At 47.2% G+C, this 27,772-nt stretch overlaps 2 protein-coding genes across 3 annotated transcripts in view; one reads left to right on the forward strand and one right to left on the reverse strand.

The window, feature by feature from the left end:
* Positions 1-8,430, forward strand: part of RNF214 (ring finger protein 214) — a 46,082-nt gene extending 37,652 nt beyond the window's left edge. The window contains 1 exon segment of the mRNA XM_054693130.1: positions 593-8,430. Coding sequence (XP_054549105.1) covers positions 593-658 — 66 coding nt within the window. The 3' untranslated portion in view covers positions 659-8,430.
* Positions 3,323-25,566, reverse strand: BACE1 (beta-secretase 1). Of its 2 annotated transcripts, none has more exons than XM_037505344.2 (9): positions 24,844-25,566; positions 10,986-11,074; positions 9,319-9,535; positions 8,683-8,745; positions 7,892-8,026; positions 6,896-6,997; positions 6,413-6,562; positions 5,986-6,157; positions 3,323-5,319 (listed from the first exon to the last, which is right to left on the reverse strand). In XM_037505344.2, exons 1-9 carry the CDS (start codon positions 25,102-25,104, stop codon positions 5,078-5,080), a joined length of 1,431 nt encoding a protein of 476 aa, XP_037361241.1. In that variant the 5' UTR covers positions 25,105-25,566; the 3' UTR covers positions 3,323-5,077. The 2 variants fall into 2 exon arrangements, with proteins under 2 accessions (XP_037361241.1, XP_037361239.1); XM_037505342.2 differs by having other exon boundaries at positions 8,683-8,820.
* Between the last annotated feature and the right edge of the window lie 2,206 nt (positions 25,567-27,772).

A 27,772-nucleotide genomic window follows, 5' to 3' on the forward strand; every position in this document is an offset into this window, starting at 1 on the left:
TTGGAAAATAAACCATAAGATGTATATATCCGTTGTTTCAAATACAGCATTATCAAGAGACTTTGCTTAGATGAGAATAGGGAACCTGAATATGAGATAAGTAACTCCATTAACAAAACAGCTTAAAGATCTGCCTATTAGAAATTATTTTCACCAACTGCCAGGTTACTCCTATTTGTCTTATTATGTTACCAGGCAGAGTTAAGACTTAGCAGCAGGCATGGTTTCTTCTTTAGTCTTTGTTATGTTCATTTTGTTCTTCCAAGAGGTAAGAACTGAATTTACATGTAAATTCTTGGTGAGGGAAAATCCTAAATGAGATTTGAGGGTGATGGGTATTCAAAAATGGAAACTCAAGCTGCACTGGATACTCAACAGAAAGCATCACAGTCTTGATTAGCCAGTTGTTAATGTTGCCTATACAAAGGAACAGGTTTACCTGCTCTGAAGAGCCAATGAAATAACCTTTCTAATCGCCCATGGTAAGAGCTATCCTGACTTAGTCTACACTTAAACCTATTGAATGCTTCGTGACACTCTCTCCCCTCCAGCATTCCAGCTAACCCTGAGATGTATCTTTCTTTCTTTCTAGTGTATCAAATTCTGGGCCCAGACCAACACAAATGACGCTTGTCCTTTTTGTCCAACTCTTAAATGACGGACCTGACTGGGGAGGAAGAGGAGAAACTGATGTGAACAGGAAGCGCGGGTTCAAGATTTCTAAAACTTTATATTTATACAGTGACATATACTCATGCCATGTACATTTCTATTATATAGGTAATGTGTGTATAGAAAGTCTGTATTCAAATGTTGGTAAATGAAAGTATGTATATAATGCAGAAATGGTCTGTCCCCCTCATCTTGCAATTCCTTTGGGGGATACAGATTGTAGGTAAGATGTTTAGTTTGCCCTTGAAGTTATGATATTCTTGCCTCGGGCTGTTTTTAAATACAATATAAAAACCATCTAGGAAGCTGCTGTTGCTCTTAAGCCATCATGCTTTGATTTGGCTCAGCCTCTAGTCCATTTTCTTAAGGCTCATGTATGCAGATTTGAACCCTGGTGCTCACCTGCTGTCAAACCAGATGCCTTGCTTACTGAAAGCTTCCAGAAGCCTCAGTGTTGTTTTAGCCACTGTGCTCCAAATGGATAAAATAAGGTTGATTGAGGGGAAAAAATGTAGCCCTAACAGTTTGACTTTCATTGAATATTTTACTGTGTTAACACTCATTGTTTGTACATAGACATTAGGTTTACAGAATATTCTGTTTTACATCGGCAAAATTCAGTCCAAGAATAACAACATAACCAGGTCCCACTTCCCTCACACCCCCCACAAACTTCTGTCTACTCTACATCCTGGATAGTCATCTCTTTAGAACCTAGCACAACCTGAGGTCTTTCCTGGGCCAAGCCATCCCTTGCCATCACTGACTTGGCTTCTGATCAAGCTGTGACAGACCACCCTGTGAAATCCTCACCTCTTCTTTACGTCTAGTCTCCTAGTCTAGCTAACCCCCCTCCCCCCTGAAGGTTAAGGCAGTTGGTTCACAACCAAGTTGTTTGGTGACCTTGGGTGAGCTCCAGGCAGGCACTGGGGTGAAGAGATGTCTGTGCAAAGTTACTTTCAGAATGACCTTGGGATGTTGGGTTTTAATGTTTGAAACAAGAAAACTGGGGGACATGTATCCTGTCCTGGGAAAAATGGAGACCATAGTGATAGGAAGCGGGGAGGTTGGAGTTCAAGTTTGTAAGTCATTTTGTTTTATATAGATAGCTGTCTGGAGGTTGGATAATTTTCCACCTCGGCGTCTTGAGCACTTCAGGCTTTTGGGTTTATATCCGGGAAAGCTGTGATTCTTTTAGTGTTTTGCATCTATTCTATTCTACCTAACTCCTGCAGCAAATGGCTTCAACTCCCTTCTCCTTTGGAATCAAACAAGTGAAAACTAAGTGTTAATTAAAAAAAAAAATTAGCTTCAGGGGAAGGACAACTCATATTACTAATAATTGAACTTTTCCCGACCTGGGAGCATTCCCAAAATGCTTACCGGTATTAGCAATACTGCAGTACTTACCAGGATAGGAAAGACTTTTCCTTTCAGATCCAGTTTGTTTTGTTTTGTTACTATTTTCCTTCTTTGTCTTTTCATCCTTGCCTACCAGCTCAGGATGTATTCTTTTCTCTTCTCTTGCCTCACTTGTGCGGGTTATTGACTAGCGTAAGTTATAGGAGCTGGACTTCCTGGCCCTCCTTGGCATCTTGGTGGGCAATTGAAATGGCTGGAGTCCTCCCTTCTGTAGAGGTCACGTGGTCTGCTTTCTTTGGTTAATGAAATAAAATCTCCAGTTTGGTAGCTGTCTTGAACAGGAAATATGGCAAAGTGGAAGACCAGTTCCTTTGTTCTTTTCCTTGGGGTGGGGTATTCATTTTTTTATCCTTTAATCTTAAGATTTTCTCTCCCCTGAATTTTGCAACAGCCTTTGGGCTACTTGCAGTAATTTTTCAGTGTCCCCTGAAAACTTAGAAATTAGAAATGGGTATAAAGTGTATTCTGGGTTCTCCCTCCTCCCCCACAAAATCTTTGCAACTAAAGGAGTAGAGAGAGGGAGGATGAAGTAAGGGGGCTTCACTGCTTCCTAGGAGAAGCGGGGGAAAGCCAACTACAGCAGAAGGACAAGTGTTTAGAAGAGATGTTCATGGGAGCAGGGGCCTCTCTTTGCTCTTTTTCTTGTTCAGCATCAGTCACAAAGTAACACTTCAGTTTTGGCCACCCTTGTTCTCCCTTTTCCAACTTTGTCCACTGCCATGTAAGTAAAAGCCAGGCAGGCCAATGGGAAAGGCTCTGCATGCAGTGAGCAGAGATGGGACAGTCAATTTTATGAAGTAGAATTTAAAAATAGAGATATATGATACATATTTTTACAAGCAAGAATCTGTTGTCAAGATTTTCTTTTTTATATTTAGAGTTCATAGTTTCAGGGCAGAAAGAAAGTAAATAACTGTAAAAGGAAAAATAATTACAAGTTTTCTCTTTGAAAAATAAGACAATGGGATGTTCTAATGAAAGGGTCAAATTTTATGCTCTGGAAAGAGCTAGGAAAAGCCAGTTTTCCCTAATGAGTAAAATTATAAAGCAGAATGTGGCATTTTCATTTCACGGTAGCAATTCTGGAAGTTTATTTACACAGTCAGTTCCGAGCTGGAAGTGAACAGTCTCCATTCTTCCTGTCAGTCTGTGGTTTAGGGGGTGTTCCCAGTCAGCCAAAGCAGCACCGAGTGCAGTGGGAATGAAGAGAACCCAGATTAAAAACTGTGACTCAAAATTCTTGTTTATTGGTTTATGGCTTGTGGGCAGCTGGCTGAGGCCAGGATCTCCAGAGGCCCTCCTTGTGTTTCCCTCTCCCTCATCAGGTGGTTCGACACTCCGCAGGCCCCGTGCCTGGAAGCAGTGTGTTGACCAGATAGGAATAGGATCCGGTGGGTATACTAGGAAAATTCAGCTCTTCCTACTAACACTGGTGTCAGAGTTGACTGCTGGAACCGATAGGGAGGAAATAACCTTGGCCCCCACTATCTAGCCCAAGAACCAGCCTGGGTACCCAAGTACTTTTAGGAGTGGGGAGAACAGGATAGCGAGAAAGGACGGCCTCCGGTGAGCAGCTCTAGTGGTGAAAGAAACAAAGAAGGCCTGAAGCTGCTATCCTTTCTCCGGGCAGCCCTGATACTGAAGACGATGATGCTAGAGCCATATAGCCCTGTGCTTCCGACACTCTTGATATAATACTCTAGTGCCCCTGTGGGGTGTCTTAGCCCAGTAAATGGAGGGAACAATAAGGAGGATGAGAAGGCAATGACACTGCTCAGTATTAGGCAGAGATCTTATTAGTTCTTAAGCCGGACAGGAAGAAATCCAGGTAGAGGTATAGGGTGCTGACTCCTGTACCTGCTGAATGAATCTTCAGGATTCTGCTTTCAGGAATTAGGTAGGAGAGGTCTTCTGACTATTCCTCTTAGCACCTCAGCTACAAAGCTCTAGAGGAGTGGGAACTTGGGGAAGAGGTGAACACAAACCAGGAAGACAAAGCCCAGCCCCGCTTTATTTGCTTTCCCATAGGGCTCCTGGGGCTTTCAGAGGGTTGGGGCATTTCAGTGCTACCTGTCATATGTGGAGTGAACGGCTTGGGTACAAATAAGTGGAATTAATAAGGTAGAAATTCATCTGTTAAATGGAATTTCTTAGTGGGTACTTTTCAATTTAAGAGAGCTAAAAAAACCTTTTTGGTTAGATAATCCCTTCTTTCCATCTCATTTTGGTTAGGCTGCCCACCACAGAAAAGAAAGCATTGGGAAGCAATACCCGTCTTCTGAGATGGGATTCTGTCTTGGAGATGCCATCTAAATCTGGGACTGGCGAGTGGTCATTTTTCTGCCCTTCTAGCTTTCATCCAGGGGTTCCCTGTCTCTGTCCTCCTCCCCTTCTCCTCTTCCCGTCACCCCCATTTATACAAATATTCAATCCAATCATTTGTTATTCAGTTCAAGAGGCAGTCTTTGCACCAATGTTAGGCTCGTTTGTACAGCCCCTATCTCTAAAGCAAATAGCAAACTGTGCCTCTGCTCCCACTGACTTTGGCCAGCAGAGAAACAAGATTGGCCCCTTCCTCTGCCAGCATGTTACAGAGACAGACACTGGGTGTGATGCCACTGCTTCTGGAACTCAGGAAAGAAGAATACTTTGGGATGGAGAATCTAAAGGAATGGAGGGCAAAGGTTCAGGGCTGAAGTTTCAAGCAGCAGAATTTCCAAACTCAAGTTTGAACTGACTAAGAGTATTCCCGCCACCAGAGTGCTGCTTTCTTCCCTCTACTGTTTGCTACAGGCGCAATCCCTGCAACCCACCTTGCCAGCTTTCCTTCATTTCTGTCAAGACAGAGGCATTTGGCAGGTGAGTGAGGGTCTTGAGGTGCTTTGGTCACAGGTGCCACCTGTGTCTCCTACTTGTGACCAAAGTGAAAGTGAACCACCCAGATGTGGTCTGGGGAATCTCGATCTTCTGCCTGTGTTCCTCCTCACTTCAGCAGGGAGATGTCATCAGCAAAGTCATCGTGTTGATGGCGGAGGCAGCGGAGGCAGCGCCACTGACACACCATGAGGCAGAGTGGCAGCATGAAGAGAGCGCAGATGGCAGCCATGACATAGGCAATGGTCATGAGGGTGGATTCATCTGTCTGGGGAATGTTGTAGCCACAGTCTTCCATGTCCGGAGTGACAAAAGGACCTTCCACTGCTGCCGTCCTGAATTCATCGTGTACTAGGGAAAGGGCAAATGTGAATGGGCAACTCTCATTGTCATCTAGCAGTTTGGATTAAACCACAGAAAGAACTTCCTGATAGTGAGTCCTTGAAATTGGCCCCTGTGGAGCCTGTAGTCTCCTTGCTTGGAGATATCTGGGAGCAGGACAGTTAGCCATTGCTAGATGGAGGCATGGCTCTCCTCCCAGGCTATTTGGGAGCAACAACTCTTTCCTGTCTACCTGTCCAGCAGAAATGATACCTGTCACTCTGAGTTAACCAAAAAACCAGCCCCATAAACCCAAGTAAACTCACCTGCTACTGCTGAAATCCAGCTGCAAGACCCTGTCACCATTCTGAAGTAGCATTCAGCCTAACCAAAGGGAAGCTGACAGGGTCACTATAAACTCAGCTGGCTGCCTGCTCTTGAATATAGAGCTCCCACAGGTGCCAAGGCAGCTCTTGCTGCCCTGGATCTCCAACAGAGGTTGCAGTCCAGACAGGGGTCACCATCTCAGACAATACAAAAAAAGCACAAGTGCTGATCCCAGCTTTGCACAATATGTTGACTGAGTTGAGGCAACTGTTACTACTCCCCAGACTGACACCCCCCCCCCTCCACTCGGTAACTGCTGGACAGGGAGAACATGGACTGACCCCACACCCTCATTTCTGGTACTCTCACCATGGCAAGCGCTGACGGCAAAGCCAATTCGTTTTCGGGCCCGATCAAAGACCACGTAGAAGCCCTCCATGATAACAGCTCCCATAACAGTGCCCGTGGAGGACTGTGAGATGGCGAATTTGTAACAGTCATCTTGGGATGTGGCCACATCTTCCACTGGCCGAAGGTATTGCTAAGGATAAGCAATCGAAGAGTGAGAGCATGTCTCCCTCACTCCATCCTTTACCCATTGCTGCCTTCTATGCTTTTAGACCACTCTTCCCTTTGCCATCCTGAGCTCTGAGGAGTGGGTTTTCTAAGAGCTTTTTACCACTGGACACTCATCTGTTTTGTCTTCCAACTTCTAGAAAGGCTTGCCTGCTCACTGTCTCCCCATATGGACTTTGTTCCCTTCCTGGCATCCCACCAACTCAGGTTAGAGTTATACCTGTGGAAGGATGGTGATGCGGAAGGACTGATTGGTGACTTCACCCATTAGGTAGAGGGAGATGACTGGGAAAATGTTCCAAGGGGTGGTGCCTGCTTGCCAGCATACCAGCTGCTCCCCGAGCCAGAAACCGTCTGGAAACTTCTCCGTCTGTGTTGGGAAGAAAGGGATCACAATGAGAAAACAATCTCTTTCATCACCCCACCTCTCCCATTTTCAGAAGACATTTACTGGACCCTCTATTTGCTTTTCTGAGGAATATCCAAACTGGGAAAAGGTGAAGTGCAACCCGAGGGATAGAGGAAGAGTGCGGACAACAGAGGCCAGAAATTTATAGCAGGGGAATTGTGTGATACAGTTTTTAAGGGATCTGAGCAGAAAGATCTGAGGGTAGATCGCTTGGTGCTTGTTGAGGAATGTGACTTCAGAGACTTCCTCGGACCTTCTGTTGTCTCCTGTACCCCTGTCCTTAGTCCCACTGACCGAGGAGGCTGCCTTGATGGATTTGACAGCAGCTTCAAACACTTTCTTGGGCAGACGCAGGTTGGTGGTACCACTGTCCACAATGCTCTTGTCATAGTTGTACTAAGAGGGAGAAGAGACAGTTAAAATTGTCAAAAACCATTTTTGATGCCAGGGCTTGACCAGAATTGGAGGAGTGAGTCTGACTGCTTGGGGTCCTGCCTGAACTGACATTCTGGATTTGCCATTTCTTAGGGGTTTTCCTTGGGCAAGTTATTTAACCACTGTGCCTCAGTTTCTTCATCTTTAAAATGAGGATAACAACACTACCTACCTCAGAGAGTTACTATAAGGATTAGCTAATATGTTTGAAGTGCTTAGAATGGTGTCTAGCACATAGAGAACACTCAGTAAAAGTTTGTATTATCTTGGGCGTGCAAGGATTGAATCTTAAAAATATCTTGTGTAAGGCTTTTAACTTTTCATAGTACTTGATTCTAATTTAACATAATAATACATGCAGAATCTAGGTAGGTAGGAAGACCTACCTTAGTAATAATGGCTTAGCTGCCATTTATTGCATATTGCTGTGTGTTAGGCACTGGGAGAAACATTTTATTCATTTTCTTTGTTTTCACCATAATCTTTGGAAAAACTACCTTTACCTCTGTTTTGCAGTTGAGGAAACTGAAACGCTAAAAAGTAAATTGCCCAAGGACACATAATAGTAAATGGCAGAAGCAGAGGCCCAGGTCTTTCTGATTCCAAGCTAGACTCTTGTACTTTCTCATATCCCCCTACAAACCACTTGCTCAAGGCCATAAAGTGAGGCAGCGAGGGTCCAGATGTGCTTTTTTCATTGCATTAAGTCATGTCTCTGTGAAAGTGCTCGCCAGCCTCTGGCCCCTATCCTCAGGTCCTACGTCTCTGCCTTCACCTAACCTCATACCCCAGGGGCTGACCTCACTTTGTCACTACCGCAGACCAGCCATCCCCCCTTCTTCCTTGATCTGTTACCTCCTTGCAGTCCATTTTCAGATCCTGTCCGTTGATCTCCACCCGCACAATGATCACCTCATAATACCACTCCCGCCGGATGGGTGTGTACCAGAGACTGCCTGTGTACAGCGAGTGGTCGATGCCCCCAATGATCTAGGGAGAAAAAGGCAGGTACCAGTGTCCGGGCACAGAAAGAGCAAGCAGTGCTAACTTCTGAGGGTGGCAAGGCCCCCTACAGAGCGCCTTTCTCATCTTTCTGCTTCTCATCAAATGATGCCCCAAAGTGATTTAGTTTTTGAAATGTGTTCAGGAGAAGAGAGTTTCCGGGATTTTTAATTATTTGTTTCAGAGTCACACCCCGTGATATAAAGTTACTTAAACCTAAACTGGCACAATAAATGTTGGATGAGTGATTATTTGTTTCATAAGTTTTATTTTCTCCACTTTTTGGTGATGGAGAATCAGTCACCAGTTGTCCGGATTAATCAATAAATAGACTTTTAAGCTCCTTACATCTTGGCCTTCTGATCATCAGACTAAATAATCTAAATTTGATAGGGCTTATTTTCATTTCTTTGAATATTTTCCTAATCATTGATTCTTTCCAAGTTTATCATAGATACCTGGAGTCCTTTCTGGGACAATGCAAGGAAGAAAAGGATGGAAAAAGTGGGGTTGGGGAATATGAAGATGTTTTCTTTTGATCCTAAATATGGAGCCCAAGACTATGGTATAAGCTTAAGGGGGTGAGGTAGGTGGCTCCCTTCTCTCTATCAATGTTAGGATTGCCCCTCCTTGGACTTACTCACCATGCTCCCTCCAACTGAGGCCAGTGCTTCTGACTGGTTGAAGGGAAAGCCAGCACCACAGAGCTGCAGGGAGAAGAGGTTGGGAACGTGGGTCTGCTTTACCAAGGAGTCAAAGAAAGGCTCCAAGGAGTCATCAGGCTGTGGCAGAGACAAAGAGAAAAAAACTCACACGGAGGGCCCAAATGGAAGGAGGCCAGCTTCTTGCCTAAAGTGGAAGGCAAAAGCAAAAATTTGGGGGATAGTCCTTGGGAAAAACCATCTTAAGGTACAGAGAGTTGATGGAGAGAGGTTAACAAGTGGCTTTGGCAATAAGTAGGAAAGTTCTGATGGATCCAGAGCTCTATAAGATCTTTGATCACCATGCAACTATCTTACTCAGATTTATGAGGCCCCCTCTTATTCTCATGAAAGTAAATAGAAACCACAGCCTATTCCCGTACCTCTAACAGTGTCTGTATTTCTGTTCTCTATAGAGATGAAATTCAGACTGCAGCCCTGCCCCCCTGTTAAATAATGCTTTAAGCTGATTTGTTTCTTCCCCTTATTTCCCTCCCCCCTTTCTCCCAGCTTTGTCTCTGTGTAGCATGCAGTGTGCAGTGTGCACATATCACCTCGGGGGCTACGCTTTGTTCTCACCCTGGCGATCTCAGCATAGGCCAACCCCAGGATGCCCTCCCAGTTGGAGCCATTGATGAAGAACTTGTCTGATTCAGTGATGGCAGCGATGTTGGCACGCACGGTGACATTGGGACCATGGGGGATGCTCACCAGGTCGGTGCCCAGCTCCCCCTCCCACTTGCCCTGGGTGTAGGGCACATACACGCCCTTTCGCAGGTCCCGGTAGGTGCTGGACCTGTGGAAGGAGGAAGAGAGATGTGTTTGCACAACCACAGCAACTAGTGTAGGGCTACATCAAATCTACTCAAAAGTGCCTGACCTTATTTCAGGGGTATCCTACAAGAGAGGCTTTCAGGTTACTGGACAGAAAATCCCTAGACCCAAAACAGAATATAAAGTGATCTTGCAAACAGAGAAGGGGAGCCGTTGCTGGGGTTTGCTCTCCTGTCTCCATAGCTCATATTCCTAGATCTTCACTCAGGCCCTACAAAGAACAAGCCTAGGCTTTGTGCATTGTGCCTGTTTCTGCTGCTGCCGCTGCCGACAGGACAGCTAGCGGGCATCTCTTCCTCCCCCTGGCTCTATCAAGCTCCCAGAGAAAGGAAACCATTGACTTTTGCTGCCTTGGTACCTGGTGGTACCGTCTGAGCAGTATGAAAGTGCCAGGCGGAGTGAATGTGGCACGTCCACAGCAAGTTCTTCCAGAGAGGGAGTTGCACAAGCATCTCAGCAGAGCAGGTAGGTACACATGGTGTGAAACACTCTCATCAACACACCACACTCCACCTGTATTTAATCAGGAACCAACCAGGGCTTGTGAGATGGGGGCAGAGGTGGAACCAGGACAAGGACCTGGAATGAAAACTCTTTCTCTGCCCCTGACCATAGCTTACCCCCTGACTGCTTTCTTCTGATAGGAAAGTTGAAAGGAAGAGGACTAAGAACATGGGAGGGGTGGAGGTGGCTTTCCACATGCCTGCAAGTCTAAGAATGGGATTTAAACCTCTACTTGTGTTTTCTCACATGGAGATGCCTTGGACATGAGATGCCCTCTCACCATTGCCTGATTTCATGCTGAGAGGCTCCCAGGTTATCCCTCACTGCTGCTTCTCCCTTAAATAACCTCCCTTCCACCAGTTAGCGAAATCCAGCTGCTGCAACCCAGAGTGGCACAGGGTGGAGACATTTTAGCTTTCAAACCCAGACACTGGTGCAGGTAGTGGGTTCATATAAGGCTCTTCCTTCACTTCCTTGAACTATGCAAAACCACCAGCAGTAGCCCCTGGGTGAGAACACCGTGCAGGGAGCTGCCCTTGCTGCCTGCTCACCGAGACTTGCTGTGGTCAGAAAGCAGAATCACTGAGAGGGTGTGGGATGAATGCCCCTTGCCTCTCCGCTCAGGGAATGAGACCCCGAGATTGCTCAGAGTTTTGGTGTCGTTCCTCTTCCTTCTTTCCCTCCCACGGGAAGCTGCCCTGGCTCAGCACTGAAGCTCTGCCCACTCCCCTCCACTTACCTTTCCCCGGAGTGTACCTCCTCAGACCCCCTCTCCACTCACCTCTCCTGTCACTGTCACCTGCTTTGCCCTTCCCGTCCCCAGCAGGAAGAAAGGATCTGAAGCGCTAGTCCTCCTGCAGCCCTCCCCTCGCCCGTCTAGGCCCCGTGTGCTCGGGGAAGGGACTCACAGCTGCCGCTGGTAGTAGCGATGCAGGAAAGGGTGGGGCGCAGCCCCCACTGCAAAATTACTGCTGCCTGTATCCACCAGGATGTTAAGCTGTTAAGAGAAAAGGGAGAGAGACGTTATCCCCTGGAGACTCTGGACTCCCCACCCTCATTGTCCTTCACCCCACCGGCCACATCGCCTGCAGTATCCAGGATTAGGGTTCCATGATATAGGATTGGACAGGCTGACACCTGCTAGTACGGTGACCACAGATAGAGCATGGGGTCCTATTGCAAGCCCATACTAGGCTTAGCAGCCTGTGTCTGCTGTCTTCTCTGTAGAATCTCAGTGTTTTCTTGTGCCATCAGCCACATTATCTGAGTGTGTGTGAATGTGTGTGCGTGTGTGTCTGTGTGCGCTCATTCCTATTTCTCTCTACCATCTGATTGCCCTTACTTGTGTTTCTATTTGATTCCACCTCAGCTCTTGCCCCTTCCCCTCCTCTGCTGTTTCTCCTAGGCTGCATATCACCCAGCAGGCAGCTGGCTCATTCCCCTCCAGCTCAGAGAAGAGCTATTCTTGGAGCTGGCACTGGCAAGGGGAACTGTGAGGACCACGACAGCCTATGGGGCCCACATGTTTCTGACCCTGCCTGCCAGAATGTGGCTCCCTAAGCAGGGGTCCCCTTCTGCCTCAGAGGTGACACAGGCCTGTGAATCCTGCCAGAAATAGTGGGGAGCCAGGAGCCCAGTATGATGTCCTGGGCTCTTGGCCTTTGGCTTAGTGAATGTGGGCAGGCATCTTCTTGGTGCTCCTTGCTATGCCGTTCTTTCTAGCATCTCTTCTTGTCCTTCATCCCCCTTCTGATGCTGACCCTCCCTCCCTTAGTTCAGCACCATGTTTTGGATGCTGATTATAACCTCACAGGTTAAATGATGAAAGGCCCCGTCTCATGATAATCTGTGAGCAAAAACCACATCCACCACCTCAGCTTCTCCCTGACCTCAGGACCCTTCATTTCTAGAGCCTCTTTCAGTGCAGTGAAGTCAGCTGGTTCAGGATTTGGTGCAGGCTCTGACCTCATCATCTTCGGCAGTCACTGCTTCTCTGGGCTTCAGTTTCCTGCTTTCTGCTAGATTCTTTCCCGCCTGGGGCCCTTTCTGCTTAGTAGTACCCTGTGACTGCACCTGCCCCAGGCCCACTTTGGTCTCCTGGCCTACCCACTGCTGCCCCAGCCCTCTGACCCTGCCTCTGCCCTCCTTCCCAGCCCTAACTCTTGGCCTGGCTCCTATTTCCCTCTACTTCCCTGGTCCTCTCCAGGGTCTCTGAGAAGCCACCAGCTCCAGATGCTGAGCTTTCAGTGAATCAATAGAGCCAGAGCACAGCAGTTCAGGTTTCAATCAACCAGGTTAATGATTAAAAAGGCTGCTTCCTCCTACCCTCCCCCTTGCACCAGGACTCTGCTCCCAGCCCCAGCCTGGCTTCTTATTTACAGGGATCCCCGTCATCACTGGACCCCAAGGAAGAGTTTCCTCCACACCACAGGTTGCCAGAGCTTGGCACAGGACTACCAGGGATGTGCGTGCGTGGCTGCTGTAGAAAAACGTGACCACTTTTACACTGAAATGGGGCTTTATCTGGAATCTCCAGGCCCACCTATAACAGGCCCCTGCCAGTCTCCCCACGCCCCTCAGCTGCAAGCCACTCCCTCCCCAGCCTGCAGGCCTCAGATTCCAGTCCCTCATCACTTGAGGAAGTGGCTACCCCTTCTACCTCAAAGGGGGTCAAAGTCCAAGTAGCTTGACGTCTCCACTCCCTTCTCCCTCACTCTACTCCCCTACCAGGAATTCTGGCCACCACTGCTCTCTCTTTCCCCACCCTGCCCCACCACAGAAAAAGAGTGGAACCAAAATAAGTAGTTAAGATTCCCTCTGAGCAAATGTCTGTATGTTTGCCCTCTGCCTGTGACCTTGTTTCTGGGAGGAGTGATTTCTGCTCCTGCCTTTCACTGTTTGCCCCCCACCACTGCCATCAGTTTGGCCTTTCTCCCCTTCTAGTTCCCTGAAAGAACCGGAGCCGGGGGCGTCATAAACTGAGCCAGGTACTCATTATGAAACAGGATAGTGGAGGGCAGCCCATGAGCGGGAAAAAAGTGGGAATGGGGTGCACGCAGCCCAACCTTCTAAGCAGATGCCCTCAACTCTTTTTTCACCAAATGGGAGCTCTCAAGTGGGACCACGCTCCTCTCCCACCACCAGCCATTTCAACTGTGGCTGTACCGGCCAGTCCTTCCTGTCAGCTGTCCCTCCAAGTCAGGCGTGGACTCCACCGCACCTTGAGAGCCAATTCCTTCCTCCCCTCCTAGGTACACTGACCCTATTTTTTTTTTTTTTTTGCATCTTTCTCTACCTGTAGATAAATGTTATCCCTTTGAGAATGTGTATGCTGTAATGTATCATTTGTTTTCATCTTTTAAAATAACTTGGTTCTATAACCTATCTTAATTTTCATTCATCAGAATAGCTAATAGCTAATGGCCTGCTCTACCTTATTTATGATCCCCTTTCCTCAGGTAAATTCAACCATCATACCCCCACCCACAAATCTGGATTCTTGCTACTGGTATTTACAAATTCTTGAGTCTCTTCATTAAAAAATATCTTAATCTCACATCTGCCTCCAGCCACCCACTCTCTACTTCACAACCAAGGTTCTCAGCCAAGCTGTCTTCATTTCTTCACCTCCCACTCATCCCTCAACCCATTCTAAAACCGAGTTTCATTTCTATCCCTCCCTCCACTATAAAACAGCTCTTACTACTGTTACCAATGATTTCATGTTGCCAAATACACTGACACTTTTCACATTAGTCCTCATCTTACTTGATTTCTCTGGAGCAGTCAACACTTCTCCCTCCTGAAACACCCTTCCCTGACACCCTATCTTACCTCTGGTCCTATCTGTCCACTTTTTTTTTTTTTTTTAAGATTTATTTATTTATGCATACAAGAGCTGGGGTACAGGCCAGAGATGAGGGGGGTGAGAGGATTCACCAGAGACAGAGTGGGGAATAGAACAGGCAGATTGACTGAAATACGCTACTGAGAGGAGCAGCGGGTGAGTCAGGAGAGGTCTGCTGCTCCATGTGGGTAGCTCCCTGGATGGCCGGGGATTGAACTCATGCTGCAGAGGCTGCGGATTGCTTCATGGTGCGGTGCTTAACCCCTTGTGCCACCAAGGAGACCCTATCTGTCTACTTTGCAGGCTCACTTTGCAAGGCTTGGCCTTTGGCCCCCCTCCTCTCTCATTAGATCTCACCCACAGAGTGGCTGTCACCATCACTTCTATCCCATTGACTCCTAAGCGTGTAGGCCCAGCCTTCTCCCCACGGGGCTCCAGAAGCACATATCAAGCTGCCTTAGTGATATCTCAAATCAGGGTGTCCAAAGTGGATCTCACACGGTCTTGTCCATCTGTCTCTCCCCAGTGTTCCCTATATTAATGAGTGGTGTCGCCATCCATCTGTTCCATAAGCACTCAGAGACATCCTAGCACTTTCCTCTTTTTCACATCTCTAACCCAGGCATCAAGTCCTGTCAATTTGCCTTCTTAAAAGTCTCTTGGATTTAGTCTTTCCTTGTCATCTGCTTCCCCACCCCTAGGCAAAGCTATCCTCATGTCATCCTGGAATATCCCAGTAGCTTCTCAACTGGTCTTGGCACATCCACCTCTGAGCTCCCCACCCTGTTTTACACTGTGTCTAGAGTAATCTGTTCTGAGTGCAAAGTTGACCATGTTACCCTCCAATGTCAGTAGTTTCCCTTTGCTATTAAAATAAAAACTTAGCTCTCCTGCCTACCTGTAACTATGCAGGTGCCTTTCTTTTTCTTTCTTCTTTTCCTAATAAACATGTCCTTATACAATGTAAAAAATAAAAACTTAAACTTTAAGATTGACAAGGGCCCTTCATGGTCCGCCCAGCTTAGCTTAACCCATTCTCCCTCAAGACCTCTCCCTAGCAACCATGCTGCCTCATCTATAGTCCTCAGATCAGCCCTGTCCCTCCCCCAAAAGCTGTTGCATTGGTGACTCTGCCTAGACAGTCCTCCTCAACACCTGCATTTTTGTCTACTCACCCCCTATCAGTCTTCAGTCTGAGCTCAAAAGGGACTTCCCAGGGGAGAAAGACCGGGTCATATTCTCTTATTAAAATGCTCCCACAAGGATCTGTCAGTTCAGTCCTGAAAAGGTTTTTTCTCCAATTGCAACCTGAAGTTTTGCATGTCCTCCTGTCCCTATAGAGTTTACTTATAATACTAAATATGTCAGAATATAGAGAGAGAATTTCATCACCACCTAGCTTCTAGATTTGCTTAATATACTCTCTATATAATACCTAATATATCACACCTTACCCTTTAAGCTATCTGCTCTTTTGTCTCTACATTTCAGTTATCTGGACATAAGGTTAACATACACTTACGCTCAGAATTTAATTGTAAAACTTCAATGTAAGCTGAATAAAATGTGAAAATTGTATCCCTGCTCCCCACCAAAAAAAATTCTTCCATAGAACTTGCCACTCTCTTATCTCACGTTGAATCTTACGTCCCTGTGTATATAATTTTTTAAAATCCCTATTGTGTTCCCAGTGGGTATCACAGTGTCTGGTAATAATTATTTCTTTAATTCATTAATAATGGCTAGAGAAAGGGAAGGGGGGAAGGACTCTGCAGTGGCTCCCAAACTGTGGGTATTTTCAGGATAGTGGGGTGGCTCTATCTCAGACCTGCCTTTCCTTCACCAGGCCCGCTGGGGTGACACTGCATGGCTCTGTCTTCAGGCAGCCTGGGCACCTGGCGCCATCTTACCTCCTCCCCATCTCTCAGGTGGCAGGCTGACTCAGGAGTATCTGTAGCCATTGCCTTTAGATGCTCAGGGGATGGCAACCTAGGGTCAGGGCTCGGTCAGCGCCAATCACTTAACAAACAAATGTGCCCCTGGTGGCCTTGGAGGGATGGCAGCTTCATGGGAAGTGCTAACAAGCCCCACAGGGAAAAGCCACACCTTCCAGTTCCACTCTGCAGACAGCTCCACCAGAGCTTTCAGCTTCCATTTTATAGCAGGTAATGAGGTTGGTATGGAACTGGTGAGTTTAGGATAAGTTCTTTGTTCCTAAAGCCCACCTGTCTTGCCCCAACTGTCACTAGCAGACAGAGATAGCTCTGATTCTTCAGGAAGAAAAGAACCTTCAGTGGTCATCCATCCATCAGCCTGGAGAGATGGAGGCTCATTCCAATTCTGAAAGAGCTCCCGTTATAAAAGGCAAGAACCTTTCTTGGCAGCTACTACAACCTTTTGCAAGTCTCCTGAAGGGGGCTTACCTCAAACCCTTCCTACTAAAGGGGAAGTCTGTTTCTGTGTGGGCCTCAGAGTTGGTGGGCAAAAAGCACTTATATTCTTGTACAACATGCCTTTTAATTAAGCCACCGATGTAGAAACCTTTCTTCCATTTCACAGAAGAGGAAACTGAGACCTAGAGTAAGTAAGCGATTCATCTTACATAATAAACCACTCAGTGAGGACAAGAAGCCATTGGTTCTGAATAACCCCAAGTCTAGTCTTTTATCTACTTGACTTTCTTTTCTCCTTTGGAGGGGAAGTATTTGGTAGATTGATACACTAGTAAATTCGCCCCCACCTTTTTCAAGCCCTGTGTGATCCTTTCTGATATTGACACGGGGTTGGCCATATGACTTGTGTTGGCTAATATGACTTAAGCAAACCAGAGGCTTGATAACTGCTAGTGCATTGGGGGTTGCCCTCATGCAATGCTGCTCTGAGGCTCAGCTTATTCCCCGCTCCAGCTGACCCTTAAACTGCAACCACACAGTGAGTCCAGATAAGGCTTGTAGAAGAACACACCCAACCAACAGAATCCTAGAAAACAAAAAGGCTCATTTTCAGCCACTGTGTTTTGGAGCAGCTTGTTACATAGCATCAGACGAATGACAAACCTATCTGAATTAAGTCCTTGGATCCTTGACTCTCACGGTATTGAATCAACCCTTGGTCAATGCCAGTGAATGTCTAGTTGCTATTCTTCCTCGCCATGCTTCTGTGAAGTCTCTCACCTCTACACCTATGTATATACTGTTTTCTCTACCTGAAATATTCTCTTCCTTCTGTGTAACTTCTATTCAACTTTTAAATCACAGTTAAAACATCTGAAAAGTCTTGCCCTGAGACCCCCAGCCAAGATTAATTCCTCTTCTTGCAGGTGCTCATGACACCTGTGCTGCTTTGTATGCCATTCATCAAGCTTTTAATCACTTATTTAATGTTTGTCCCACTGAGGTCCATAAGTGTACGGAGTATGTTTGTATTTTTACTATCTAATTTGCATCTAGTTCTGAGTTGGTATGTGATTGTTAAAAAAAAAAGGTGACAATATTTGCCTCATCTCCTGTGGTTCTCTGTGACCCTACAGACTCTTGCTATTCCTCCTCAGTCTGAGGGTCCTTGAAGGTGCGATTTTCATGGCCGTTGTACATGGTAACAGTGACAATGGCGCCTACCAGCCCCATGCATCATTGACCAAATACCCCACAGGGTCCTTTGGTCTATAGAACAGTTGTAGTGCTTCAGGGCTCCTTGGTCCCAGAGCCTTCTGAGTCAGCTTCAGAAGCTTCCCTACATTTCCAGACCTGAGCTTACCCAAGGCTGAGAGAATGGGGTAAAGAAGGACATGAGGAGCCTAAAATCATCAGCAGGCAGGTGCTGAGGCCAACAGAGTGTACCAAGCCTGCCTCACACTGATGCAGTGACTGGGGCCTGTCCACACCTCTCCCACCTTCACCAAAAAAGCTGACTCAATGAAAATGGCCTCCTTTTCCCTGGGCATGTCCTCTGCCTTCCACTCCACTCTCCAGGCTGAAGCTGGTACTCAATACCTGGGAGCAGGCAGGCTCCCTGGTGCCACTTACTCCATCTTGGGCTGTTGTTTTAATTTTAATCCCAAGGGAATTGGGCCACTCCAAACTTTATCTCACGCACCCTTCCCCTTTTAGACCGGGCGCTTCATGTCCCCCCAGTCTCAAACCCAGCCCAGTGAATACTTATCAGTGCTTCCTATTGAAGTGAGATGGGTGTGAATGCTCAAAATTTCGTATGTCTGTTCTTAAAGAACAAATCTAAGACTGGTATTCACACAGAACCCTTTTCAAATCTTATGCAGGAACCCAGTGTACCAAAGAGGAAAAAAACCAAGTATATCCTGTCTTTGCCTTCCCTGTGGTGGCTCTAGAGGCATCTCTCCAGCATCAGCCTCCCTGGAACCTATTGGACGTAACCCAGTCACTGTTAGCTACCTGTTTTTCATTGTCAGACAGTGAGTCCTTTCTGTTGGCTAACTTTGTCCCACCCACAGGTGACAGTGGCTTCAGTCCTCTCCTGGTCTGTCCTCAGTTGAAAATGCCCATGGCAGCTGGGTGATGCTCACACACAGCTTGTTTGCTAGGGTCATTGGGAGATGCCAGGGTTCACTCCCTGTACTACTTGGGAAAAACTCCTCAGCTATTGGGAAAGACTCACTGGTGGTGTTCACTGAGCCTAGAGGCCCATCAGGGAGACATCCTGCCCGGATATGGTGGGGCTACAGCGTGTGGCAGTGGGTACAGGGTAACAGTTCAGGAGATCTGTTCAAAGAGGAGAGGCTGGTGTGGGAGAGGCAGGGAGGGGCTAAGCCAGTTTGCTCTGTGGCTTTCTCAGACTCTAAGGAAACAGAGGTAGGCCTCGTGCCTTCTCCATGTCAGCCCCTAGGACTATTAATTCTTTGTTCTCCGAGGATATACCTCCCCCTCTCAGGAACCACTGGCCATACACAGCACACGGAAGTGGCAGACGGGCAACAGTGAGCACTCCCAGCCATCTGGGTCCATGCTGCCAGGGAAGCTCAGTGCAGCTCTAGGACCAGGAAGACGGTCTGGCTGCTTCCCAGAACTCTCCACTGCTCAGACCCCAGGAGAGAGTTGGCTCCCAGAACACAGTGAAGATAGTTGTCAGGTATAGGGGCTTCCCTAAGAGAACTTTAATGAGAGGGCACCCTCTTTCTCACCAGCTCCCCACCCCCACCCCCAGCTGAACTCTGTCTTTACTGACCCGGGAGGCAGAGGAGGATGAGATGACAGTATGAGGGTTCTAGGAAAGGCTGAGGTACAATCTGAAGCCCAACCCCAATCCAGGCAGCTGTGGCCTTAGGACTGGGAAGGCAACATATAGAACCCGGACCTTTCTCACACAGCTTTCCTAATTAGGAGGGTGGTTCTTTGATTCCACCCTCAATATTTTTGATGCCAGAACTCTTAAAGACCCTGAATTTCACTGTATGGAAACAATAAAAGCTGAGCTATTCTGGGAGGGCCAGGAGATGTGGGAGCAGGTGGAGCTGAGAGGACTTGGTGATGGAAAAGGTGGAAGGACCAGGGTCTTGTCTGCTTAACTCTCTCCTAACACTTTCCCTCAGTGTAGAAGTTCCTTTACAGGATGACCCACATCATAGTTTGAAAGCACTTGGTCCTTGGCTTTTGAGACTCTGAACCCTTATAGTTATTTACTTCTTTGATCATTTTCTCTTATTCCCTCGATCCTCATCTACACACAAAATACTTCCCCTAATTGTTTTTTTCTCTTTTTTTTGGAAAGATTTTATTTTTGCATAGAAGGACTGGGGTGTAGGCTAGAGGTGTGGGGTGGGGGGGCAGAGAGAAGATTCACCAGAGACAGTGACAGGGGAGCAGAGCAAGTGGATTTACTGAAATACACTGCTAGGGTAGGAGCAGTGGGCAAGACAGGAGAGATCTGCCGCATTATATGTGGGTCAGCTCCCTGGCTGGAGATCAAACTCAGGCTGTAGTGGTGATAGTGCTGAGACTATACCCCTAGGCCACCAGGGAGGCCCTTCCTCTTTGCTCTACATTCTCTCAAAGAGCAAGTCTGTTTGCTAATGGGGCTTCCATACCCACCAGTTGACTTGTCCAGCCCTAACTTCTCTCCTGGTATCTAGATCCCTCCTTCAGAGCTGACTGCTACATATATCCACAGGACTGGTCCACTGGCATCTCAAAAGTCAACCAGCATGTCTCAGACTGTGGAGCACTGGAAAGAACCCCAAAGACCTGGACTTGAATCCGAACTCTGTTCTTTATCTGAGAAACTTTGCGCACACCACTAAATCTCTCTGTGTCTCAGTTTCCTCATTTCCCCAAATGGGCATGCTGATACCTATCCCTTGTATAAGGTAGAATAATCAACATGGAACTTGGTGAACTGTATATAGTGTGCTTTTAAAATGTGCTCCTTTCGCTTTGTTTCCTGACACGAACAAAGAGAGGTTCAAAGGAGGGGAACCTGTCTCCTCTTCCTCACGGGGGCAGAGAACACCTGGTTGAACCACAAGTGAAGATAGTGCTTGGGCATCTCTGCTCCTTTCTCTCCTCAGTGCCGCCTGCCTCTTTCAGGCCCTTGTATTCTAACGTAGATCCTTGTCTTAGGCTCTAGACTTCCCAAGTTATTCTCCACACTGAAATTGTTTTCCTAGAACCCAAATTACACTAGACTATTCTTCTATTATTACACTTCTACTATTACACTTGCGAGGATTCTCATGTCACCAGAATAAAACCCAAACTCCACTCAGCTCTCAGCATCCCTACCATAACTTTCTGCTTCTAAGCATAGCACCTGCCTCTCTCCAGGTATGTTTCTCCCCACCACTCTCCATGTAGCTAAGTTTTTTCATCTTTCTAGGTCATATTCAATGGTACCTTTTCCACAAGCCTGTCCCAACACCCTGTCAGAAGTAGTCATTTCTTTCTCTGCACTTCCAAGACTCACTGTTCTCTTTGTGCCAAACACACATGGTCTTGTAGGCTATTTAGGTGTGGCTGTGTCTGTCTCACACCAAATTGTGTACTCTCTAATATGGGCTAAGATCATGATGTTATTTTTCTCTGCTGCACATAGTAGGTGGTCATGAAGTATTTGTTAAATTGAACTGACTATCACCACATTTCGATCTTAACAATTGAATTTATCCTGTGTCTGAACAGTGATGCTTACACCACTATAATGAGGTGACATCCTTTTATTTAAGGGAAAAGAATAGAAATATTTTCTCTACGAGCTCCAGTTCCGCACTTACAATTGCCCAGCAACAGTTCCATTACGTAGTCTCACAGTTTATTTATTCAATACTTTTAGGTGCATGTTCTGAATCTGGCTCTGTCAGAGATATTAGATAGAAAGAGAAATAATAACATACAAAAATATTATTTTAAAAAATAATGTTCTTAAGAGCTTGAAGTTTTATGAGAGAAACACGCACAAAAAGTTATATGTTCCAGTAAGTGTATTGAGGAGATATGAAAGGTGCCATGGGAAAATGGAAGAGAGACATTCACAATAAACTCTCTCTTCTTCTCCCCCAGATATGCATAGGTGGAGTGGAGGAGACACAGCAGGGACACAGGGCCCTAAGCTTCCTGGCTTGCCACCTGGCCAGTTGTTAAACCTTCAGTGCCCATTTGTTCTGGTAGAAGCTGCAAGCGATAAGACCTTAGTATGGCAAGAATGACTATAAAGAACAAAGTAATTTATGCAGAATGTATTTTCAAGCTATATGTAAACTACAATGATAAATATACATTTATGCCTGTATATTGTACTACGAAGCCATCCCCCCAACTTTCCTATACCCACAAATGGTCCTGTTAGCCCCCAGTTCAGCCCAAGTCAGAATCAGAATCTCAAAACCATCTTCGATGTGTTCTTCTTCACCCTTCACACCAGTGTCACCAAGTCCTGTCTGTCTGCCTTGTCACCTTATTCCTTGCATCCTGTTTTTCCTCTTCCTTTTCCATCTCATCACAGCCTCATGCCATCCTTGTCATAGTGCCTCACACTTGGGCTGTTGTGACAGCCTCTGCTGCCTGTCTCTCTCAGCTCCTTTCTTTCTAAATCTCAGATGTCTCTTCCTAAAAGATGGCATTCTTTATGTCTTGCCACTGCACAAATAAATTAAATTTCCTCCTTATTCCTACAAGCCAAAGTCCAAACCTTATAGTTTGGCAGGTATGGCTCTGGGAAATTTGACCCTTTATCCAAACCTGTAATGTGAAATGGTTAGGGTATCTCCAGAACAGACTGTTTAAGTCCAACAACACACATAACTCATTTTCTGGCCTCTCCAAGCCTGAGGGGGAGAGGGTGGGAAGGAGTGGACATCCATATAAGAAGTGCAATTACAGTTTTGTGAGACAGATGCCATTTCACCCACTGGGAGTAGGCTTCCCCTCTCAGCCACCCTTCAGTACCATTCTCACAGCACATCTCCTCCTGGAGGTCTTCCCTGATTTTACCTTCTCCTTTATAGCACTCACTCATCAGTGCTTCTTAAACCTGGGACTTAGCTCATGAGATTTTGACTCAGTAGATCTGGGAGAGGGCCAGAGAATTGACAAGTCTAAGAGGCTCTGATGACAAGGGTCTGGAGACTTCCCTTTGATACCACCACTATGGATTATCTTGTACTAGTACTTATACTTCCACTTCTAAGTCTTTGTGGGCAGAAAACCTACTTCTGTCTCTTTGTGGATCACCCCCCAAAAGCCAGGATTTGATAGCCTGGCACATAAAGTGCTCCCCAAATTTCACTTTTATTCATTCAGAGGACTCTACTATCTATGTTCTCACTTGGTGCTGACAACAGCCCTACCAGGAAGGGAGAGAGGGCCTTTCTTGCAGAATGATCAGGAGAGAAAGTCACCAGAGCTGAGAGTGGCTGGTGCCCACTTGGGTGGGAAGCTGTGGGGCCATTGGCAGGGTCACTATAAACATGGCCTCCCTGGTACTGGTTCTCTGGTTCTTTGGGTCATAATGATTTTAAACCCACTTTCCCCTTCTCCTAGGAAGGGACTAACATTTACTGAGCAGTTTCTCTGCAATTTTTGGACTGGGGGGGTGTACACATAGTTCTCAGGGGTCTGGAGAAGTACAGTAATTGGCCCCTAGTTCTACATGTGTCGAATACAGAGGACCTGGCATCCAATTTTTTGTGGTCAGTTGCATAGCACAGAAGAGGCAGCAATGGCCAGATAAATTGGGAGAAAGCGACTTTATATGTATTGGAGGCCCATTATGTGTCCAGACGTTTTTCACCTACATAGTCTCATTCCTCACCATTAGCCTCCAAAGTAGACCTCATTTCACCCATCTTAAAGGCAGGAAAATTGCTTCAGAGAGGTTATATAATTTGCCCAATGCCACACAGCTGGGAAAAAGAAAAACCGGTCTGTAGAGCCAAACTTCCTGGTCTGTCTGACCCCAAAGCCCTTGTTGGTGCCACAGCCCTGCTCTTCGTCCTTGTCACAGGGTCTGTGCTCAGCTTGCAGTGCACATCATCAGCAGAAACCATTAAGTCCCAGGTATCCACACCCCCTGCTCCCTGAGGTTATGTGGCATTCTGCTGGCATAGGCTGCTGGAGGTTGGAGCCACACTGTCTCACACACAGTTCTGACTGTTTCAGGGGAGGTTATAGTGCACCAGGAAGAGGAAGAGTAAGTGGGAGGGAGAGCAGAGTCATGGGTCAGCCAGACAGAGGCCTGAGCCCGACAAATCTCAGGATTGCTTCAGTCAGGTAGTTGGGAGGTTTGAGTTTCTCCCAGACCCAGTGTAATAGCTTAAGGAGAAGTTGGGTGTGACTGTTCCCTCTCCACATAAACACACTCCCACCTTCATAGACCCTCCCAAGGACAGGCCTCCCAGACAAATATGCATTGGCATGGTTGGGGGGGTGTGCGGAGGACTCCCAGAAGTGCAGACTCAGATTCAAGGTGACATACACGAACACTTACAGAACTGTCCTGCCACCGTGCCAGGCTCACCCACAGAGGAGGAAATACGCAGAGGTCAGCACAGCCACCCAAGGCTGCTCTTGCCCATGCTCCCACCCATCCAGAGGCCCAAAGAGTGCACTCCACCAGCCAGCTTGGAGGTCCCTTGGAGGACTGTTAGGAAGGATGGGGAGAGTGGTACTGTTTTCTCCTTAGCTGCCATATGCCCCTTCTCAGCAGCACCTATCAGTTCATGGAAGGAGTCTCCTTAGCCCTCATGGTTTCCTTTCCTCCAGGCAGTCCCCCCCGGCCAGAGCGCGGGAAGCATGGTGTGGGGGAGGGGCCGGCATGCAGAATGCAAGGGGGAGGGGAGGAGGCACCTGGAGGGGCCAGGAGTCTGTTCTGGGCTTCTGGCTAGAGTAGAGCTCAGGAGTTGTGGGGAAACCAGGCTGGGCTGTCCCTGTGGAGCCCAGACAGTGGGGAAAGGGGTTGATCCAGCTTGGGGGGGATCCCTCAAGGTGCTGGGAATGATGGTCAGATACCAGATTTCTGGATCATCAACGGAGTGAGGGTTGAGTGACCGAGATGGTGTGGAGGGCTTTGGGAGACGCAGGTTTGCCTAGGGCTGACACCTGTTCACAGAGCCCCATGGCTTGGACCCTTCCCCAGGTTGGGCTCCCCCAGTGAAGTATCTCTTTTGCCCCAAGTTCTTACGGAGGGGTAACTGTGAAAGTGGGAGTGAGAGGAGGGGAGGGAGGCTGGGGGCGGGGTGGAAGGTTTTGGGAAGATTTAAAGGGGAAGGGAGGAGGGAAAACGGATCATATTGACTGTCACCAATATGATCCCAGGGGAAAGGTTTGTGGGGAAGTCCTCTCTTCCCACACCCACCCCATCTAGCCCACAGTAGCAAGGGCCTGCATACTGCATCCCCAGCAGGTCTCCCCCCTGCTCATGCACCGAGGAGGGTAGTGCTGGCCTGGTGACCTTACCGTCTGTGGGGGGCTGCCCACGGTCATCTCCACATAGTAGCCCTGGCCAGACTTGCCCCTCAGGTTGTCCACCATCTCCACAAAGCTGCCTCTCCGGCTGGGCTCCTCCTGCTCCTCGTCGGTCTCCCGGGGTAGTCGCAGCCCCAGGAGGGCCCCCCCAAGCCCGCTTCGCAGGGGCAGTCGGATGCCAGGCTGGGTGCAGTGGGCAGGCAGCATGCCGGAGCCCATCCACAGCAGGAGCCAGGGCAGTGCTTGGGCCATGGTGGGCCCCGGCCTTTAAGCCCTCTGGCCCACGTCCGTCCTGTTGCCTGCCCCCAACTCTGGTGCTGGTGGTAGCTTCTCAGGGGAGTGAGCTGCGAGGCATCAGGGCTCCAGAGCCTGCAGGCCCCTCGGCCAGCCCCTGTTCTGGCTGTGGGTAGCAGGCAGGAGAAATCCGCAGAGAGAGAAGGTGAAGAGAGGAATCCGAAGCCGGGCTACATCTGGCCGCTAGCGACCAGCCTCAGCAGCGTTCTGGAAGAGGCCGACTCAGAGCCTCCCCAGGGCTGGGAGGGGCAGGCATGGCAGGTCAGCCGGTGTCCCGATCCTCCCGGCAAATCGGCAGGGGGCAGGGGCTGGGGCTCCGGGCTCCTGCGGCTGCGTTTGCTGGTCAGGCCACCATAATCCAGCTCCCAGCTCCCAGGCAGGCTGGGGAGGCGGAAAGACTTGTGGCGGCTGCTGTCAAAGCCAAAGGGTTTTCACTTTTCCCTGGGATCGCTGGGAAGTGTAGTCTTCCCATGGCAGGCAGCCCAGCTTCCGGGGCTGGTGAGGGGTCTGCGATGCCCTCTGCCGAGACGGAGTCCACCCTGCAGCATCCTGGCAGGAAAGGTTTCCTGGGCTCTGCAGGGCGGGAAGGGCCATAGGGATAGAGTGGTGGCCGACCTCTCATTCTGTCGCTCTTTTATTCTGTACACTGTATGTCAGGCATTCTGCTAGTCACTGGTGCTCCAGAGAGAAATAAAATGCACAGGCACCATAGACAATGATGTGACATTAAGGAGTAGGGATTTGAGACACATCTGGGGGATCTAGGAAGACTCAATCTGGTATTTAAGCCCTCAAGAATGGTTAGAAATTCCATGAGCAGAGATTGGGGAGCAAGAATAAAGGGGATGGAAAGGCCTTCTAGGGGTCCAACTGCATAAGCAACGTCCAAAAGGGAAAATGCAGGGCCAGTCAGTCCTCACTGGAGCCTGCAATGGGGGGGGGGGGGGGGGCAGGTGAGCACCAGCTGAATCTTTTCTCTCTGAATCTTTTTGTGCCTTTGATGCTCTTCCTGCTCTCACCTCCACTCTAGATGCTGTGAATCTTGAAGACCCTCCTGATTTCTGTTCTGTCAGTTAGACCAAGGATAAATGGCTGTTATCAAGTCTAAAGCATTGTCACCTATGAAGAATCTGTATTAACTGGTAAGAGCTTAAAAACAAAAGCATTAGTTTCTGATAACTTCAAAGGAGAAAAGCCACGTGATTGTATTAACATATTTATCAGATGTTGAAAGCTGTTGGTAAAATTTATTACTTGTGATAAAAATTAAGGCGAAATGCCTAAAACAAGACAACAGAAAATCATAGAAAATATAGTAGTAACAGGCTAAAGTTATTTCCATTAAAGCCAGGTTAAGGAAGGGAAAAGTCATCACTCCCTTTACCCCACATAGTTTAGATCATTCTAGCTAGTTTAATAAGGTATAAGGTGAGAAATTGGAACATGTGCTACAAATATTGGAAAGCAAAGGAATCACTGTTTTAGAATCTATTATATGGGTAGAAAATTTTAACCAATTAGGTGATTTAATACAAGTTAAACAATAAAAAATTAAAATCAACAAAGCACTACATGTTATGGGAATTTGTGTATGATAAAGATGCCATTCAAAGGGAAATAGAAGCATTATTCAATAACTGTTGTTGGGAAGATTGGCTACACATTTGGAAGGAAAGGAAATTAAGTCCCCACCTTACCTAAAAATAAACTCTAGATCATTAATTTTAAAAATAAAACTACAAGAAAAAATAGAAGAATGTTAACAATCCTATGTTAAAAAAGTTATCTCTAACAAAATCCGGAACACTCTTAAGAACTTAAATTTTTAAAACTTCTGTAGTATCAGGCTTCTAGTATTCCAATTCTGGTTCTGTCACTTAACCAAGAGAGCCCATGCTAGTTACTTATCCTTTCTATGTCTCATCTTTCTCACTTGTAAAAGTGGATAATGTGGACCTCCCCTGGTGGCACAGGAAGTTGAGCACCACTCTGTGAGGCTGTCCGCAGCCTCTGCAGCGCTGGTTTGATCCCAGCTGGCCAGCCAGGGTCCCACATGGCGTGGCGCGGCAGACCTCTCCTGTCTCGCCAGCTGCTCCCCTCAGCAGTGTATTTCGTCAGTCTGCCTGTTCTGCTCCCCACTCTGTCTCTGGTGAATCCTCTCACCTTCCCGCACATCTGGCCTGTACCCCGGTTCTTGTACAAATAAATAAATAAATCTTTAAAAACAAAAGTGGATAATGACCCCATAATGTAAGAATTAAATGAACTAATCCATGTAAAGCACATAGAATAATGCCTTTCATGTTGTGAATGCTCAATAAAGGTTAACTATTAGTATTACTACTGTAAGTACTGAGAAAAATGGTATTCACAAAGTTGAAAGATAAGTCATAGATTAGTTAAGGAATCAACATTTGTCATACAATAGAGGCAAAAGGTTAATGTCTCCAATATACGAAGAATCTCTACAAGTCAATAAAACCTCCAATAACCTTGTAGAAAAATGAATAAAGAATATGAACAGGTAATTAATTATGGAAGAAATTCAAATTGTCAATAAACACATGAAAAAAGTTCCACTTCATTAAGAGTGAAAGAATACAATGAAAACGATCTTTAGATACCA

The sequence above is a fragment of the Talpa occidentalis genome, unplaced genomic scaffold, assembly GCF_014898055.3.
Source record: "Talpa occidentalis isolate TD23 unplaced genomic scaffold, MPIMG_talOcc4v2.1 talOcc4.12, whole genome shotgun sequence".
Lineage (NCBI taxonomy): Eukaryota > Metazoa > Chordata > Mammalia > Eulipotyphla > Talpidae > Talpa > Talpa occidentalis.